The 15,778-nt window shown below is 51.5% G+C and overlaps 6 protein-coding genes across 6 annotated transcripts; 3 read left to right on the top strand and 3 right to left on the bottom strand.

Annotated features, from left to right (window-relative positions):
- Positions 1-224: 224 nt before the first annotated feature.
- On the bottom strand, positions 225-1,775 carry PSV08DRAFT_359287 (transmembrane amino acid transporter protein-domain-containing protein; the record flags this gene model as incomplete). The annotated part of the gene is made up of 4 exons (XM_014228691.1): positions 225-853; positions 914-1,305; positions 1,356-1,547; positions 1,619-1,775. 4 exons carry the CDS (start codon positions 1,773-1,775, stop codon positions 428-430), a joined length of 1,167 nt encoding a protein of 388 aa, XP_014084166.1. The 3' UTR covers positions 225-427.
- A 3,606-nt stretch (positions 1,776-5,381) lies between these two features.
- Positions 5,382-6,049, top strand: PSV08DRAFT_26103 (uncharacterized protein). The gene is made up of 2 exons (XM_014228692.2): positions 5,382-5,725; positions 5,796-6,049. Exons 1-2 carry the CDS (start codon positions 5,509-5,511, stop codon positions 5,951-5,953), a joined length of 375 nt encoding a protein of 124 aa, XP_014084167.1. The 5' UTR covers positions 5,382-5,508; the 3' UTR covers positions 5,954-6,049.
- On the bottom strand, positions 5,836-10,899 carry PSV08DRAFT_216405 (uncharacterized protein; the record flags this gene model as incomplete). Its single annotated transcript, XM_014228693.2, has 3 exons — positions 5,836-10,440; positions 10,551-10,630; positions 10,686-10,899. The coding sequence occupies 3 exons, from the start codon at positions 10,897-10,899 to the stop codon at positions 6,136-6,138; spliced, it is 4,599 nt and encodes a 1,532-aa protein (XP_014084168.1). The 3' UTR covers positions 5,836-6,135.
- Positions 10,900-11,311: 412 nt separating this feature from the next.
- Positions 11,312-12,856, top strand: PSV08DRAFT_399165 (glycosyltransferase). The gene is made up of 2 exons (XM_014228694.2): positions 11,312-11,503; positions 11,583-12,856. The coding sequence occupies exons 1-2, from the start codon at positions 11,335-11,337 to the stop codon at positions 12,788-12,790; spliced, it is 1,377 nt and encodes a 458-aa protein (XP_014084169.1). The 5' UTR covers positions 11,312-11,334; the 3' UTR covers positions 12,791-12,856.
- Positions 12,857-13,063: 207 nt separating this feature from the next.
- On the top strand, positions 13,064-14,326 carry PSV08DRAFT_26085 (leucine-rich repeat-domain-containing protein). The gene is made up of 5 exons (XM_014228695.2): positions 13,064-13,236; positions 13,301-13,341; positions 13,405-13,665; positions 13,753-13,887; positions 13,935-14,326. The coding sequence occupies exons 1-5, from the start codon at positions 13,158-13,160 to the stop codon at positions 14,151-14,153; spliced, it is 735 nt and encodes a 244-aa protein (XP_014084170.1). The 5' UTR covers positions 13,064-13,157; the 3' UTR covers positions 14,154-14,326.
- PSV08DRAFT_359282 (Fip1 motif-domain-containing protein) lies at positions 14,099-15,697 on the bottom strand (the record flags this gene model as incomplete). Its single annotated transcript, XM_014228696.2, has 3 exons — positions 14,099-15,370; positions 15,429-15,478; positions 15,536-15,697. 3 exons carry the CDS (start codon positions 15,695-15,697, stop codon positions 14,590-14,592), a joined length of 993 nt encoding a protein of 330 aa, XP_014084171.1. The 3' UTR covers positions 14,099-14,589.
- Between the last annotated feature and the right edge of the window lie 81 nt (positions 15,698-15,778).

Raw genomic sequence — 15,778 nt, 5'->3', positions numbered from 1 at the left:
AGCTAAAGAGGAGAGTTTATATCCTAAGGTTAGAGCTAATAGTAATTAAAATAGAGTATTAAGTGAAAAAGAAACTTGTTGTACCTAACAATATTTGATAAGTATAAAGCTTTAAGGTACTTAGGTTCTGCAATAGAAGGGCGTGCTACTTTCTCTACGTATTTTGCAAATCCTGCAATTTAGTCTGCTTTGGTTATTAAAATATATACCTAAACGGAGAAATGAGTCGTATAACAGTCGCTTATCTGATTTTTCTCTCTTTACAACGCTATCTATTATAGGTCTATAATCGCTGCCCTCCAGCATTCACGATACGTCATACAGTTGACAAATCTAAGATCTTTTAAATTCAAGTCATGTTTATGTAACGCTAAAAAGATATGCTCAGAGCACCAATACATGAGGGTACTCTCGCCAACAGCCATTCCTAGTGACCGCCGCTCGAGTTGGAGTTATCCGCGCACGACCAAGGCTTGGTGCCGCCATTCTTGTTGTACGAGTCGATGATGCCGACAAGTGAACCATAGGTACCACCAATAAGGAGAAACGTGCCAGACACAATGACGAAGATGGACCATGCGACCATACCCTTCCACTTCCAGTCGCGGTTGGACCGATGCCAGTTGTCGTACAGCCACATGCAGCCCATGGGCTGGAAGCTCATGAGGGTGCCAAGGAGTGCGCCGACGAGTGAGACAAGACCACCAAAGACTGGAATTGCCGATGCAATGATGTAGGCAGTCAGGGAGACGGCAGCGGTATAACTGAACCAGGTGATCCAGTGCCTAGCGGTGGGGCGGCTGAGGTGCTTTGTTCCACGCAGAGTGCGGATGAAGAAGTACTTGGCAACGAGCTGTGTGAGGTCAGTACATGGTCTGCAATCAGCAAGGAGAAGAAAGATGACGGAACTTACGTGAGTGACGAGGACGACGGAGGCAAGCAGACCCGGAAGCGCAAGCCCATAACACACCTTCTTCATCAACACGCCTGCGGATCCCAGCGCAGGTGACGCGACGTATGATCCACAGTAGTAGTAGACAACAACGCCGATGGCGATGTAGATGGAGGTCATGACGAACTGGCACAGGGACAAGGCCTTGAAGTAGTCCTTGTGGTCCTTCATCTCGGACACGACGTTGAAGTAGGCAGGAATGCCACAGAAGGCGAAGACGATGCTGGATAGAGCAGCCGCGGCCTCAGCGAAGGTGGGCGACTTGAAGAGCTCGAAATCAGACTGCCAGGGGCCGAATTGAGGCGCGGCAGAGGGGCGGTCCTGGATGCTGACGGCAACGGTGAGGGTGATGACTGTAGTGGTTAGGGCACATTTTTTGATGCAAACCTGCAAGAATACTCACTAGCTGACATGATGCCAGTAAGACCAACCCATGCAATCCAAGAGATCTTTCCCAAGGTCTTGATTGAAGCAAGCGCGAAGCCCACAAAGCAGGCCACAGCCACGAAGACAGCAGTACACGTGCCATGATCAGACAGTGAGTTCAATCCGATGGAGATACCCAGCATACCGGAGCCAGCAACGCACGTCCACACTGTTCTTGTCAGTCCACATGGTCAACTCTGGGGTTCTGGAGAACCATGTTTTCATAAGGTAAGGACCCACATAAAGCGAAAGCCAGACCAAGCACTTCTCGGCCTGCGCGCCCAAACAACTTCTGCCCCACATCCTCGATGCCGTACGTCTCGGGGTGACGCATCTTGAATGTGCCAACCATGTAGCCAGACCACAGCGTGATCAAGCCAATGGCAATCAGTGGCATTGAGCCGCAAAAATTTGGTGCAGGTACTAGGAGAGCGAGGTGTTGCCGGACTAGGCCTAACATGGAAAATCAAGCCCATTTTTTCGCATCGTCGAATGTTGCCACTGTCAAGCGCCCGAGCAGCGCATGTTGAGCACGTTCGAGAGCACTCTGGGGGAGCACACGAGGTGTCGGCATGTCCAAGTGGCGTCGACAAGCTTCACCACAGAGCCGCCCACCACAGAGCCGCCTACCACAGCTGGGTGGGACGACAAGGAGGACGACGACGATAACCACGAGAGCCAGGACCAGAACAGGGACCAAGCATTGCAGACCAAGTGAAATAGACGCTTATCTTTTGTGGATTTCTGGGCTGACGTTGTGGGACGAGGGTCTGTTTAGACTGGTTCAACAAGGCCTTCTGAGATAGCGAATTAAGGGGAATACGTCATTCTTGTTATGTTTTCAGATGGATTGTGTCAAGATGGATGGTGTGCGTGGGTGGGCGTAGAGATAGCAAAGATAAGTTGGGCGTATATAGGAGGTGGGTGTCGCATGAAGATGGTGCAAGTAAGTGACGATGATGATGATGATGATGATGATGATACAGAGACTGCAAGTACACTTTGGAAGCATGCTGGTTGGAACTCGGATCTGGCAACGTACGCGACACGGCATGCAGCAATGCCGTCCATGGTTGCATGGTGGTGTAGGGTAAAGGCGGAGAGAATTGCGCAACATGGAGACTGATGTCCGAGCGTATAGCATGCTGGATGCGAGGGTAGGTGTATCGACGGGAGGATGACTCGGGAGAAATGCAGGTGGAGAACAGGTCTTCTCCACAGCCAACTGCCTTCCTCATCCGTCCCGGGACAGGCGTCTGCGCAGCCAAGTGGTAGGCCGAGCATGCCTTCTGGAAGCATGGCGAAGCATGCCATGACGCCTGGGCTGACCCGGTGCTGCGGTTGCGACCTGGGGCCGCTTTGCTGTTATGTAAAGAGTCGGACGATGCCGACTTGCTCAGTCTGGGGACGCGACCTGCCGTTACGTAAAATGGCCTTGGTCGGCATGGGAGCCCCAAAGGCTCAATCTGGGGCAGTTGTTGTTGTTAGGTAACATGTCGTGCTACCGCTGCTAGCGTGCTGCCCATCGTTTCCCCCCGCGTCTCGGCCCTTCACCCCTTCAGCCGGTCCTTTGATCCTGCTAACCCCCATCCAGTAGTCTACGCTCCATCGCCGAACTACTCCAACGTGCCGGCCAAAATTTCCTAGCTGCAGCCATTTGCAACTGGTCGACCCGACGCCTTCGTTGGTGGGTTCGGAGAGAATTTCGGCTTGGCCGACAACATGAATCAATCTACATCCTACTCTGGAAGCGGAGACGACCATCCTCGCCGCATCTACAGACAAGACAGTATGCTTGGCACAGCACCCCTCTGCTACGCTTGAGGCGGTACGACATGATTGCAATGCTCAGTGCGCTGCTGAATCAGAGGCAATGCGACCCGAGTCTTCTTTGCCCCTCACATCACGCAATACTGTCCGCGACACCATTGTCGGCAAACATGCTGACAAGGCTCGTATATGCATGGTGACTTCGCGTTGCAATCTTCGGCAAAAAGCTCAGTCTTCTGAACCAGCAATCTCGTCACAGCCATCTTCTCTACCAATGCCATCTTTACATCCCACTAACAGAATTTCTGCCCATGACTTCTACACATCCTCTTCCTCGTCGTGCCTGGTCTCTTGCGCCGAGCATTTACGGGATACGGTGGAGATGACGCCAAATTAGGACCGGGACGCGCTTGACGGCACGGAGGTTGATAAGATGCACCATATTTCTACACAGTGGGTTAAAAAGCAAGCGCCGAGATTAAGAATAGCTCTACAGCGGATTTCTGCATCCTAGAAGCACAAACTGAATCCATCTTGATGATGATGTGCTTAATTCCGTAGTCAACTACGCCCCTCGGCCACCATCACTGGATTGGCGAAGAATCAGCAGTGTCAAGATCGTGTAGTTTCGGCGTAAAGACTTTGCTAAGAGGCTTGGTCTACCGGCTTGGACTATCTTCACACCTTTCTCGGTTCTCCAATCAAGGATCGCTAATCATTCAGCCCATTCTTCAGAGGTCACGAGGTCACAACGGTATACCAGGAAACCTATAGGGCGCGTGTGAGTGATGGGCCATCTCTACCAACGATGTGGCATATTTGTCACGGAAGGTGCATTTAGCAGATGGTGAATAGGAGGACTACTTAGGGGTCTGTACCAGGGAAGATGAATAGTAACAAAACAACAGGATTGACATGCATGTACCCTGTCGCACAATGCTTCAATATTTTTGAGGCTTGAACGACTGCAGGTACGAACATCTAATTCATACTATGTACAAGAAAGATGCTCGCAGTTTTAGTGGAGCACATAGCAATCAGAGTATGATACAGTGTCTTGCCCTCCATCTTTTGATCAAACAAATCCCTAGAAATCAGGTATCAGATCTGTAAACACGATATTAAATAGTTTCTGTTGTACACATACTTGAGAGGCTATAGAGACTCGTAGTCTCCAGGCTGTTTATCTTTACATTTGTTCCATTTGGAGAATTAGATTAAGATTTAGGATTGATAGTAAGTTTAACTCTGTCTCTTTGTACTAGAGTGACATTATATTGATTCAGTATGACGCGTTCTAGGAGAGAGCAATTTGGCCCCTACAGAGTCTCCATACGGCTGATCTGTGGGCTTAGTTGGCTAGTTTGGCTCCTCCGACTCACCGCTTTCAAGGATATGGAGAAGATTCTGGAGTTTGTCACGTGACTGGGCGCTATCCGAAAACGAGCATATCTACTATCGTCTTGGCACCTTTGCACGACCAATGAGCACAGAGATTCTTAGAGCTAATTATATCGTACATCTCCGTCCACGAAAACCTCGTATCTACCATCAAACATCTCAAAACCTACACCTACCGAAAGCAGAGCGTTGGACAAGGGCTACAGACATGTGCGATGCGAAATGGGCCTAGTAGCGCCTAATCTTGTGCGCTCCATGCCGTGACCGGCTAAATCGGCCTGGTTTCACCCTCAGGTTTTCCTACGTCTCAGGGATTGTCGGTGCTCATGTTTGAGATCTTAGGAAGCGTTACAAATGCAGGGCAACAATGCATCGGTTCGCTTGTCTGTTCAGGTGTGATCAGTCTTGTACGAACGTGCTGTCAGTGTAGGATTGGGTCGCGATAAGGCTTTGCGTCTACCAGTTACTACTACATAGTAGTCAGCACTAGTAGTACTACATGACAATTCGGGGCATCAATCTCAACATACAACACGGAGACTTCCCCCTTCAGTAGTGCACATGGCATGCCGTTCATCCGGCAATAGTTGTCGACCCTTGCCTTGACAACTGCAATGCGCGCGCAACAAGCGTCGTTTTGAGCGAGTTGCTCCGCGATTCAGTGGATCCATCAGGGCCAAACGTTTTAGTTGTGCGTGATGCACTGCCTCAGGAACGGTAGCCCTGAGAGCTGCATATCAACACATGTGGCTAAGTATCGTCAATGCTACCGCCCTCGAACAGTATAAAGAGGGTAGAGGCTCCTCTGTCCTTCTGATTCTCAAGCCAGTCTTCCAAGTCAATCTTCAGGTCTACATTTGCCTATTCTCTCCCGCTGTGCGGATTACTTTCTCTTTACAACCCTTTCCAAAACACCAATCAATCACTTAATCACCCCCTAAACACTACACTTCGCCAAGATGCAGTTCTCTATCACCGCCATTCTCTTTGGCCTCGTCGCCATCTCCTCTGCCGCCATTACCGATGTCGAGGGTGTCCGCAATACTCCCCGCAGTGTCATTGAGGCTCGCCAAGAACCCAACGGCTCGTGCTGTTTCCCCAACCGATCCTTGAAGCAAGACGCCTGCACCGTCAACGGCGCCGCTGGCAAGTGCGTGCCTGGAGGTCCAGCTGCATGTAAGTAACCAAGAGCCCTAGGCGGCTCTTCTTTTGAACATGGAGAAAAAACTAACGTGTTCTCTACTAGGCAATGGCGCTCTGAACTGCGTTGCAAACAACCAGTTGGTGTGCGACAACAACATTAAGGAGCGATCTGGCGTTCTTTGCCGCTTCAAAGCGGCCGATGGCAAAATCCAAGATGGTACTAAGCAGATTACTAGCTTGTCCCAGGCCAAGGTCAATTAGATGGAAAGATGTTGGTAGACTAATGTATGTCTGGAGTTGACCTGTAAATTTATATAGTAGCAAGTCTCATTTTATAGACAATACGATAACAACTTGCAACTACCCTCCTTTGGCCCTTCACTTACAAGCTACTGAACACGGCATGGTGGTAAGATTCCGCGTATTGATGCTCAGATTCGTTATTATGTGTACAAATGAATCACCCCAGACCGATCGGCAGAAATGATAATCCCACATGGTTGTTCTATAAATGCCACATCGAGAATACAATCCATATGACTTTTCAAAAGGTGCTGCTGCTGCGAAGCAATTGCACCAGATCTCAATGGTTTCCCAGGTCCCTTCTTACTGGACGCGTTCCCTTTACCATCTCTACCATTGTTGTTCTGAGTCATAGTCTGCTGCAGTCGCTCTGAGACTACGACGGTGTCTGGGCTTGGTTGGGAGATAACGTATTGCGGCTTTCCTTCATCAACTTCAAGGCCGCTGACTATAAGTGAGCAGTCAGCGCGACTGGTATCCCAATACCGAATTTTCCAGTCTGGACCTGCTGTGAGCAGGAATGTGTGTTTCAGGTCGCCCTTGTCATCCGTCGTCTGTGTATGTACTGCAATCGCTCGGATGCCTCGGTCTGCTGTGGAACTAGCAGTAGGCTCCACACTTGAAGCAAAGCGGCCAAGCATTCCACCTGACCTCTCTTCGTCAAGATCCAACAATGTCATACCCCTGCTGCCAACATCTTTGCATAAGCCAGTACGATATACTTCTTTGCAAATATGCTTCTCAAAGTCCCAAACCGTTACTTCGGCTTGATCACTTCCACCAGCAATGTACAATCTAGTCTTTTTTGTCTTGGGCAGATAGATTTGATACAGTCGGTAAATAGGCGATGCACCGCGGCAAACCCAAGCCTTGAGACGTAGCATGAACCGAAGATCCCAGAGATCGAGCACGCCGTGCGATGTTCCTAACAGCAGCCAGTGCGCCTTCCGATCGATGCAGAAGCAAGTTGGTGTTCCGTGGTCCAGCGGATTTTGGAGAGTGTAGAGCAAGTTCATAGTCCGCAGGTCGAGAGCAATAATCTTCGACGTATTCGTAGTCAAAAGCAGGATAGATCTGCCATCGCCATTGTAGTGTTCCGACCAAACGGCAAAATCCCCCTTCATCAATTGGTATTCGCGAAGCAATCGTGGTCGGCCAAATTTAGCGTTGCCATCATGATCCTGGACATAATCTATGCGCACCACATGAATACTTCCATCACTACCCGTCGCAACAAAAGAATACGTTTGCTCAACAAAGACAAGACTCGTGACTTTGACATCTTCCCCTAACCTGTACGTCTGTCGAGATCTACGAGTAATGTTGCGCTCGAGACGGGAGGTGTCCCAGATCTTCACAGTCCCATCATCAGATCCACTGATGAAAAAGCCCTGGTCTGGCGACACCAATATGCGGGTCACTGCGGCAGTGTGCTCACCAAAACTTGCAACCAATGTACCTTCTGGGCGCCATGGAGTACCTAAAGGTAGTCGTTGCGCATCCTTGTGTTTGATAGGCTGTCGCTGGGTGGGGGACTGTATCCGGGGACCAAACTCAATCTCATCAGCTGGGAAGCGCTCAAGCAGCATCGAATCCAACAACTTCAAAATCGCCGGATCGTTCCCTGTGTAGTTGTGTGCATCTCGGAAACGTATCTGTAGCGGGCTTCGGTCCATTCTGTCTACTGCAAGTGGTGATTTTGGCTGTCGGGACCGAGAGGACTCTCGTACATGGAGTCCATCGACCTTTCCAAGAACATTCGCAGATGTTGTACCAATTTCAGCCAAAGCCTTATTCTCTCCTTTTCCAAGAAGGCCTAATGCACTTTTGTGATGTCGAAGCCCGGTCGAGGGATCTGTAGATGTGACTGAACCCGAGGGTGAGGAGGACATTTTTGAAACCTTTAGCGAATTCGTTCGCATTTCAGATCCAGAAGATGGCGAATGTTGATCGCTGGGGTTTGGGTGTGTTCTTGACCGAGAAGGAACCGTGATACCTCTCTCTTCGCGGACCAATCGCCCAGCTTGACTTTCGAAACGCGGCATCCGGTCGTTTAGCCCATCGGCCTCTGTAGTTGATGCATCTAAAAGGGCATCCTTGATCGTGCGAGGTGGCAGCTGCTCTTCTGAAGCATACGTCTTTTTGGTGTGCTCCATAACCTGACGTACATCCTCATCAAACAGCACAGTCTGCGCCTTCACGCCAAGATCTTTCAGAGTCACAATGCTGTTGAACTTTGTCGTAGGAGTTGAAAGATTGTCAGAACGTCGGCGATGACTCACTCGCCAAATGAACTCTTTAAGTGCTACCAGCTTGAACTCCTCGTCAGCGTTCATTCCCGCATTGCGGAGCTTTTGTAACCACATCTCATCCTCTTCATTTTTGGGTAATCGTTGTAAAACCTTCTGATCAAGCTCCCGACCTGAAACGGTTGGTAGACTATCATCCGATGATCCAAAAGTAAATGTTTGCTGATGTCTAGCAGCCAGCCAGAAGTGCCCTCTCTGAGCTTGCTGTGCCCAATTAGAAGCCATCTCTAAAAGCAGACGGGACATTGGGCTCTTCAATGACTCTAGAATGCGCAATTCTGAGAACTCTGCGGGAAGGACTTTGAGGTACGGCCTGATAAGATTGACCAATATGCTATGCGTATCAGCCACCGATAGATATCTCGAAGCAGCAGAGATAAATTCAGCTGCTGCTTCCCGAATCCAGAGATTTGGATGCATGGTCAGCCTTGCCAAGATATCCACTAGCTCCCATGTCTCGGAACGTTGAAGTAGGCCAAGCTCCGCCATCGAGGACAGCGACCTGATGACTTTCTCTATCACAAACTCTTCAGGATCCGTCAATGCCTGAACCATCAGAGGTAGGATATAGCCTTCTAGGCTAGCGCCTCCCACAAAGACAGCAACGCCTACGATGCTTTCGAAGAATGCACATTTGAGCATCCAATCCGGATCATTTAAGTAGGTGTTTAGATGACTAAGGACTACGTCATTTGCTCGGGGGCTACCGAAAAAGACACAGAGGTCGGAGACGGACCGAAGCATCGCTCGACGTACAGAAGCATTAGTATCGGTGAGAAGAGATTTGGTGTGCTTCTCAAAAGCCTCAATTAAGATTCGGCGATCTGAATCGAACTGATTACGAGTCGTCGATGAAGACATGCCATCTTCGGTTTCTGGATCAGCCGTAGCTAGAGAACCTTCTGCACGTAGCGCTTGGATCATATCAAGGTACTTTGCTGCAGTTGTTGCTAGAGTCCCGATGCATAATGCGTACTGCATACGCACAAGGGAGCCGGATTTTCCAAAAGAATCTGGGAGATATGCTTCCAGCCTTGGAAGGACATATTCCGGGAAAATGTAAGCATTGATGGGTGAGACGACTTGTACCATGGCAAGAATCTGGGTCAGGGAGCGCAGCGCAGCAATTTTGACCTGCTCAGACTTGTCGGCTAACAGTTGAGCTACGTACGGTATGACACGGTCAAGCTTGGCTTCGTCCGTCAACCGCTCTGAAAAGGCCAGGAGAAGTTCCAAGCCCCGAACACGAGCTGAGGCTCTTGCAGTACCCCGTAAGCAAGATACGACGATAGTCAGAAAGATCAGGTTACCATCATCAACAGCTAAGTTTCGTTCTGGCGAAGCCTGGTGTTGATAGTTTGGGATGTTCACGAAGAGTGGAAAAAGTTTCGTATTTGGCCCAGGGGGCGAGTACTCGGGCCTGCCGGGCTCTTTTCCTTCCTCACTTGACAGCAAATGGGAGATTTTGTCGTAGTCACTGAAGATCCTGTCTATACGCTCGTCTGGCTCACCAAGATGTTCTGAGCCAGTCGTGACAGGTTTTCGGCCGGAAGAGGGATCGGTAATGGAATACATGTATTGTTGGAGGAAGCCGTAGAAATAGGTAGGGAAGACCTTGCCTTTCCAATGTGTAAGGTAATCCTCTGCAGTCATCCTGGAATTGGGATCAATCTGAATCATGTGCAGAGTCAATTCGCGTATGTTCCGATCCTGAATCTTGCTGAGATGCGAGTGTTCAGGATTGTACTCGCCTTGTCGATACTTGAACAGTTGGCTGAGGGAGAATATGGGTGCTTCAAGAAACAGTTCAGCAATGACGCAGCCTACGCTGAAGATGTCCATGGCCCAATTGACGTCGCCTTCACCCTCGGGTTGCTGCCCGGCAGCAAGGAATCTTTCGGGCGCCAGGTAACAAGTCCGACGACCTGAGAGGTCGAAGTAGAAGGAGAAGTCAGCTGGGTTATCTTCTGGCAAATGTGCTGGCTTGTATGACGAGGAAAAGTCAGCTAGGTACAGCCAGTTCCAGGACGTAACCAGGACGTTTTCAGTCTTGATGTCCCCGTGGAAGATGTTTCTGGCATGACAGTCCCTGACAGCGCAGAGAAGCTGGAACGATAGCCATTTCTTCTCAATTTCCTCCAAGAAAGGTCGTGTGCCATGGAAGAGTCAGCAAGCTGTGGAGGTCATGGCTCGAAGACAAGTTACCTTAGGCGATCGTACAAAGAGCTGTGGATGTATTGGCGAACCAGATAGCCGCAAGATGCAGTCTCGATGACGCGGTGATATGCCAGTGCATTTGGCACGTCAGCAAGCACTTTGCGCTCATCTGAAACCTTGTTAGTTTGCTTGGCCGTGGATGAATAGCTGCGGAAACGACTCACGGAGCAGCCGTTTGACGTGGTCTTGAAAGTCGATATGAGCGTACGGCTTTGGAACCACTCGAGCCACGACAAGGCCGTCCTTGTGGCGTGCCCTGACGGCTTTCATGAACCGGGCTGCACCCAACGACTTCTCATACTGCAGATCTGCGAGCTCCGGTACATCGATGTTGGCCGAGCCTGCCGAGAGCGTCGACAAGGAGAATCCCTGCCCCATGATGGAGGGTGGTTCGGAGTTGTGGTGGAATTGATGGGGTTATTGGTGAGGGTGGTGAGGGTGAGGGTGATGATGGTACTAGTAGTAGTACTATACTATTACTACGGATGTGCTGCTGTTGCCTTGGGCACCGGCAGCATGCTGGAAGGCGCGAGTGAGGTGAAGTGGCGCTTCACCAGCAGTTGTGCGTGCAAGAAGTCCAGAGAGTAGAATACATTGAGGGGTGCGAGCGAGCGAGCAAGCGCATCTGTCTCGGGGCTGTAGTAGCAGAGGGTGGATAAGAGCGTCGCGCATGATATGCAGCATGGGACACTGGCCTGGGTATTCCCACTGCCACTACCACCAAAGCGGAAAGGCGCCGCCGCCGCCGCCCCAACGCGTCGTTTCTCCCCCAAGTCACCACGTAAGTAGCGACGCACACATGTGCACGGCAACATGGCAGGGGAGAAGCAGCACATTGTCTTCTTCCACCCCGACCTAGGCATTGGCGGAGCTGAGCGGCTGGTCATCGATGCCGCCGTGGGACTGCAGAACCGCGGCCACAAGGTCACCATTTTCACTTCGCATTGCGACCCGCAACACTGCTTCGACGAGGCCCGCGACGGTAAGCCTCTACTACACCACTGTCGACCACACTCCGCTCATGTTCGGCCAAGCAGCTGAGACCTGACCCTGAAGCAAAGGAACCCTCGATGTGCGTGTATACGGCAACACCATCGTCCCCTCGGCCATCTGGGGCCGCTTCGCGATTCTCTGCGCCATATTGCGCCAGGTCCACTTGATTGTGCACATTGCCCTGCTATCCCACGAGCTACAGCAACTCACCCCGTCCGCCTTCTTCGTTGACCAGCTCAGCGCAGGAATTCCTCTGCTACGGTTGCTGCTGTCCCACCCGCGCATCATCTTCTACTGCCACTTCCCCGACAAGCTGCTCGCCAAAAAGGGCGGCTTTCTGAAGGCACTGTACCGCAGGCCCTTTGACTGGCTCGAGAGCTGGACCACTGGCTGCAGCGACACAATTGTCGTCAACAGCCACTTCACAAAGAGCATTTTCGCAGAGGCCTTTCCCAGCCTCAAGACCCGCGAGCCCGGCGTCGTATACCCATGCGTCGATATCAACGCTGGTCAGCCAGCGGGCCTTGTTGCGCCCCTCTGGGAAGGAAAGAAGGTTCTGCTGAGCATCAACCGCTTTGAGAAGAAAAAGGACGTTGCGCTTGCCATCCGGGCTTTCGCAGGCTTGTCGCCCGTGGAGCGCAAGCAGGCGCGGCTGGTCATTGCAGGTGGATACGATTCCCGAGTGCCCGAGAACGTCACCACGTATACCGAGTTGTGCAAACTAGCTGACTCTCTTCAACTAACGCATGCTACCGCCAAAACCGCCATTACCGCCCAAAGTATACCAGACGAAATCGCAGTCGTCTTTCTTCACTCGGTTCCCGGCACCTTCAAGTCTACGCTTCTGGCAACTGCACGTCTCCTTATATACACACCTCTCCATGAGCATTTTGGCATTGTGCCACTCGAAGCCATGTTGGCCGAAACACCGGTCCTAGCAGCGAATGAAGGTGGGCCCACAGAAACAGTCGTGAGCGGACAGACTGGTTGGCTGAGGGACGTTCGAAAGGTGCAAGATTGGACAGAGGTCATGCGTGTCGCTTTAGAAGATGGCCCTGGCGAACAGAGGCTGAAAGAGATGGGCGCACGTGGCAGAGATAGGGTCATAGCAGAATTCTCCAAGGAGAAACTGGCTGAGCGCTTGGATATAGAGATTCAGGCTATGCTACAAAAGACCACACGTCCGGCACTGGTCCCTGTTTCTGCAGTTGTATTGATCGTGGGTCTGATGGGCGCTCTCGCAGCTTTGGGAATAATCTTGGTGCTTCAAAAATAGGCTCAATCAACTGCGATACGGTTTGTTATTAGGAGAAAAAAATTATATTCCATCACTTTACCAAGACAATCAAGTTGTTCACCCATAAATCTGTACTAAGAATGAGTTATGAGTCCTGATTTGGCTGTTGTGCCGGTTTTGGTGGAGTGGACAGTGAGCTTGGGGAAGGGACTTGGTGATTGCTACCATCAGGCGGGCGCAGCGCGCTAGTGGCAGCTCTTAGCGCGGTCTATGAATTTCAATTGAAGCTCCATTTCCGCGACCAGCTTTCGCAGCCCCGCGCAGATCAGCACTCGACACTCTGAACCCAAATCTACACACCTACTCGATACCGTACACTTAGTCCACGCGGTCATAAAACGCCAAAATGAGGTTGACAACAGACCTGATCAACAACTCTCTATCCTTCATCAACTGTCTCATGGAGCGTGAACTCGATCTACGAGGTGCGTTGAAAAGAACAGATACTGCACTTAAGAGCTGAGTTGATATCAAAACCATTACATCTAGGTCACAAGATATCTGCCATTGAAAACATGGGCGCAGCGCGAGTAAGTTGGTCTCATGTTTGTTTGTACGACGGCTCGGGAAGAAGATGCCAACACATGACCTAGGACAACGACGCCATAGACCTCACCGACAATGACATTGGTCAGCTTGGCAACTTTCCTCTTCAACCCCGCCTCCGTACCCTGCTCCTTGCCCAAAACCGAGTTTCGAACATTCAACCGAGCCTCTCGTCTAGCATACCGAACCTACGCACACTAGTTCTCACCAAGAACCGGATCACAGAGCTGGCAGATCTCGATCCCTTGGCTGGCTTCAAGTCTCTCACATACTTGTCACTAATGGGCAACCCAGTCACCAGTAAAGAGGTATGTCATGAGCACTCATGCTTCTCCCGCTTCTGTCCCTACACTAGTGCCAAGCGCTTTGGGTATACAGCTGCTGACTCGCAGTAGAACTACAGATACTGGGTCATCTGGCGCTGCCCAAGTGTGAGGTTCCTCGACTTCGCCAAGGTCCGCGATGTTGAGCGGAAGAAGGCCCAGGAGTTGTTTGGAAGTGCAGACGAACCGACTGAACTTGCGAACCAGGTGTGTTGGAATGATTTCAAGTACGGGTTACATACTGAGATTGTTAGATTTCGAGCAACAAATCAAAAGGTTTCGTCGTTCCTACATTCGCAAACGGACCCGACTCGAGCAAAGAACGCATCTATACCGACGACGAAAGAAAGAGGATGCGGGCTGCTATTCTCAATGCAAGCAGCCTGGCGGAGATGGCGCAGCTGGAGAAGGATTTTGCAGAGGGACGGATACCAGCGCACATTCTTGAGGGTGGAGACCCAATGGAGACGTAATTGGTACTTGGTCAAGAGGCTGCACAAGCACGGAGAACGAGGTACATGGCCAAAAAGATCTTTGGACTGCAACTATCGATGGGTTGCGCACGCAAAGGGGTGTAACAAGGAAGTGAGGGCCCTGTATTCAAGGCCATGAATTGTGATATTTGGTGCGTGTCGATAAGCGCGTGTTGGCGCACAGCATCTACCGGATTACATGGATGGTTTAGGATGACGTCGCCGAGACAGGACGTTGAAGCACGACTTTGGAAGTAGGTTGATGTGTAATTCTTGAACCAGATTGCTTCGCGCTGGAAAAGGCTTTACCCACCCAATGGTATCGTAGTAGCAGTAGTAGTACACTCAAAACGCCAAAGTCAAAGACAGTGATCCCATGGAGTCGAGACAAAAGACAGCTGCCAGCAAGTAGGGATATGAAACTGCGTGATTACCGTTACCAGCCCCTTCCCCTCCCACCTCGCCCACCCCTCCCCCCGGCGCCTTGGTGGCCCTGCTGGAATCCGCCGCCCTGTTGCCCACCAGGTCCGGTGGGGAAGCCTCCCATGCCCTGACCAGCCATTTGCATGAAGGACGCAAAGTCCATCTGGCTCGGGTCCATGCCCTGTGCCATCATCTCTTGCATCATCATTTGCATTTGCTGTTCATTCATCCCACCAGGGCCCATGGCTCCGTTACCGCCGCCGCCGCCACCACCACCACCGCCGCCACCGCCACCAGGGCCAGTCGGGGGTGCGCCGCCTGGTCCTCCATTACCCTGTGGGGCGCCTCCCATGCCTGGCATGCCTGGCATAGGACCACCGCCCATCATGGCCTGCATCTGTGCCATATCGTTCTTCTGACCCTGGATGGTATTTGCCATGGCTACCTGACGCTGTCTGTATAGCTCCCATGTAAATTCGTCGAAACCATAGTTGAAGTAGTCGGATTGGTCTTCGCCCGGCCGGCGCCAAATCTTGTGTTCTTCTGCCAGGTCGGCATCAATGTCGACAGACAGAATCTCTTTTCCCTGGGGTGGATAGACGGGGTTGCCATTGACATCGATTGTCGAGGTACGTTGGGCAGGAAAGGCAGTGCCTGTGAGGGCAGAGGCAGAAATCTGGGGGATTGTACCGCCTGTTGCAGGCCCGGTTTTTGGAGGGGGTTGCTGTGAGGGTGTAGTCGAAGGCGGCGGTGCCTCGATCTTTATGGCCTTGGATTCTTGGGGCTGCTGTGAGCTATTGGGCGGCTTTGGTCAGCAGGGAAGAAGGGGTGGGAAGCCAAGTGGGAGCTTACGCAGCGGGTTTGGCTGGTGCTGGCGCCTTCTCAATGATGATGTCGATATCCTAGAGCTCCGTCAGCTTTGCTCGGCAGCTGTGGGCGCGGTGCAGCAAGCGACATACAGAATCACTGTCGTCGTCGTCGTCGTCATCATCGTCGTCGTCGCCTGACTCCTCGTCCATGGGCTCGTCGCCGCTTGAGTTGTCTTCGGCTTTGTTTGCGTCCTTGTTCTGCTGCGTCGCACTCTCGTCCCCATACAGATCATCGTCGGACTCGTCTGCCATGGCTCGCCTCCCGATCAGACAATACGCGCCTACCCGGCCGTGTCGAGAATGGCAGTGGATTTGAAGCAAGGAAAGGCGCGT

Source organism: Bipolaris maydis (assembly GCF_028858645.1).
Source record: "Bipolaris maydis strain C4 unplaced genomic scaffold PSV08scaffold_2, whole genome shotgun sequence".
Classification (NCBI taxonomy): Eukaryota; Fungi; Ascomycota; class Dothideomycetes; order Pleosporales; family Pleosporaceae; genus Bipolaris; species Bipolaris maydis.
Note: the sequence above shows the minus strand (reverse complement) of the source record. Positions and strands in the feature narration are given on the sequence as shown.

Coding starts and splice junctions, on each gene's coding strand:
- PSV08DRAFT_26103 (XM_014228692.2), top strand. CDS start 5,509: ATGCAGTTCTCTATCACCGCCATTCTCTTTGGCCTCGTCGCCATCTCC. Junction 5,726..5,795: donor GCCTGGAGGTCCAGCTGCAT/GTAAGTAACCAA, acceptor GTTCTCTACTAG/GCAATGGCGCTCTGAACTGC.
- PSV08DRAFT_399165 (XM_014228694.2), top strand. CDS start 11,335: ATGGCAGGGGAGAAGCAGCACATTGTCTTCTTCCACCCCGACCTAGGC. Junction 11,504..11,582: donor CTTCGACGAGGCCCGCGACG/GTAAGCCTCTAC, acceptor CCTGAAGCAAAG/GAACCCTCGATGTGCGTGTA.
- PSV08DRAFT_26085 (XM_014228695.2), top strand. CDS start 13,158: ATGAGGTTGACAACAGACCTGATCAACAACTCTCTATCCTTCATCAAC. Junction 13,237..13,300: donor GCGTGAACTCGATCTACGAG/GTGCGTTGAAAA, acceptor CATTACATCTAG/GTCACAAGATATCTGCCATT. Junction 13,888..13,934: donor CGACTGAACTTGCGAACCAG/GTGTGTTGGAAT, acceptor TGAGATTGTTAG/ATTTCGAGCAACAAATCAAA.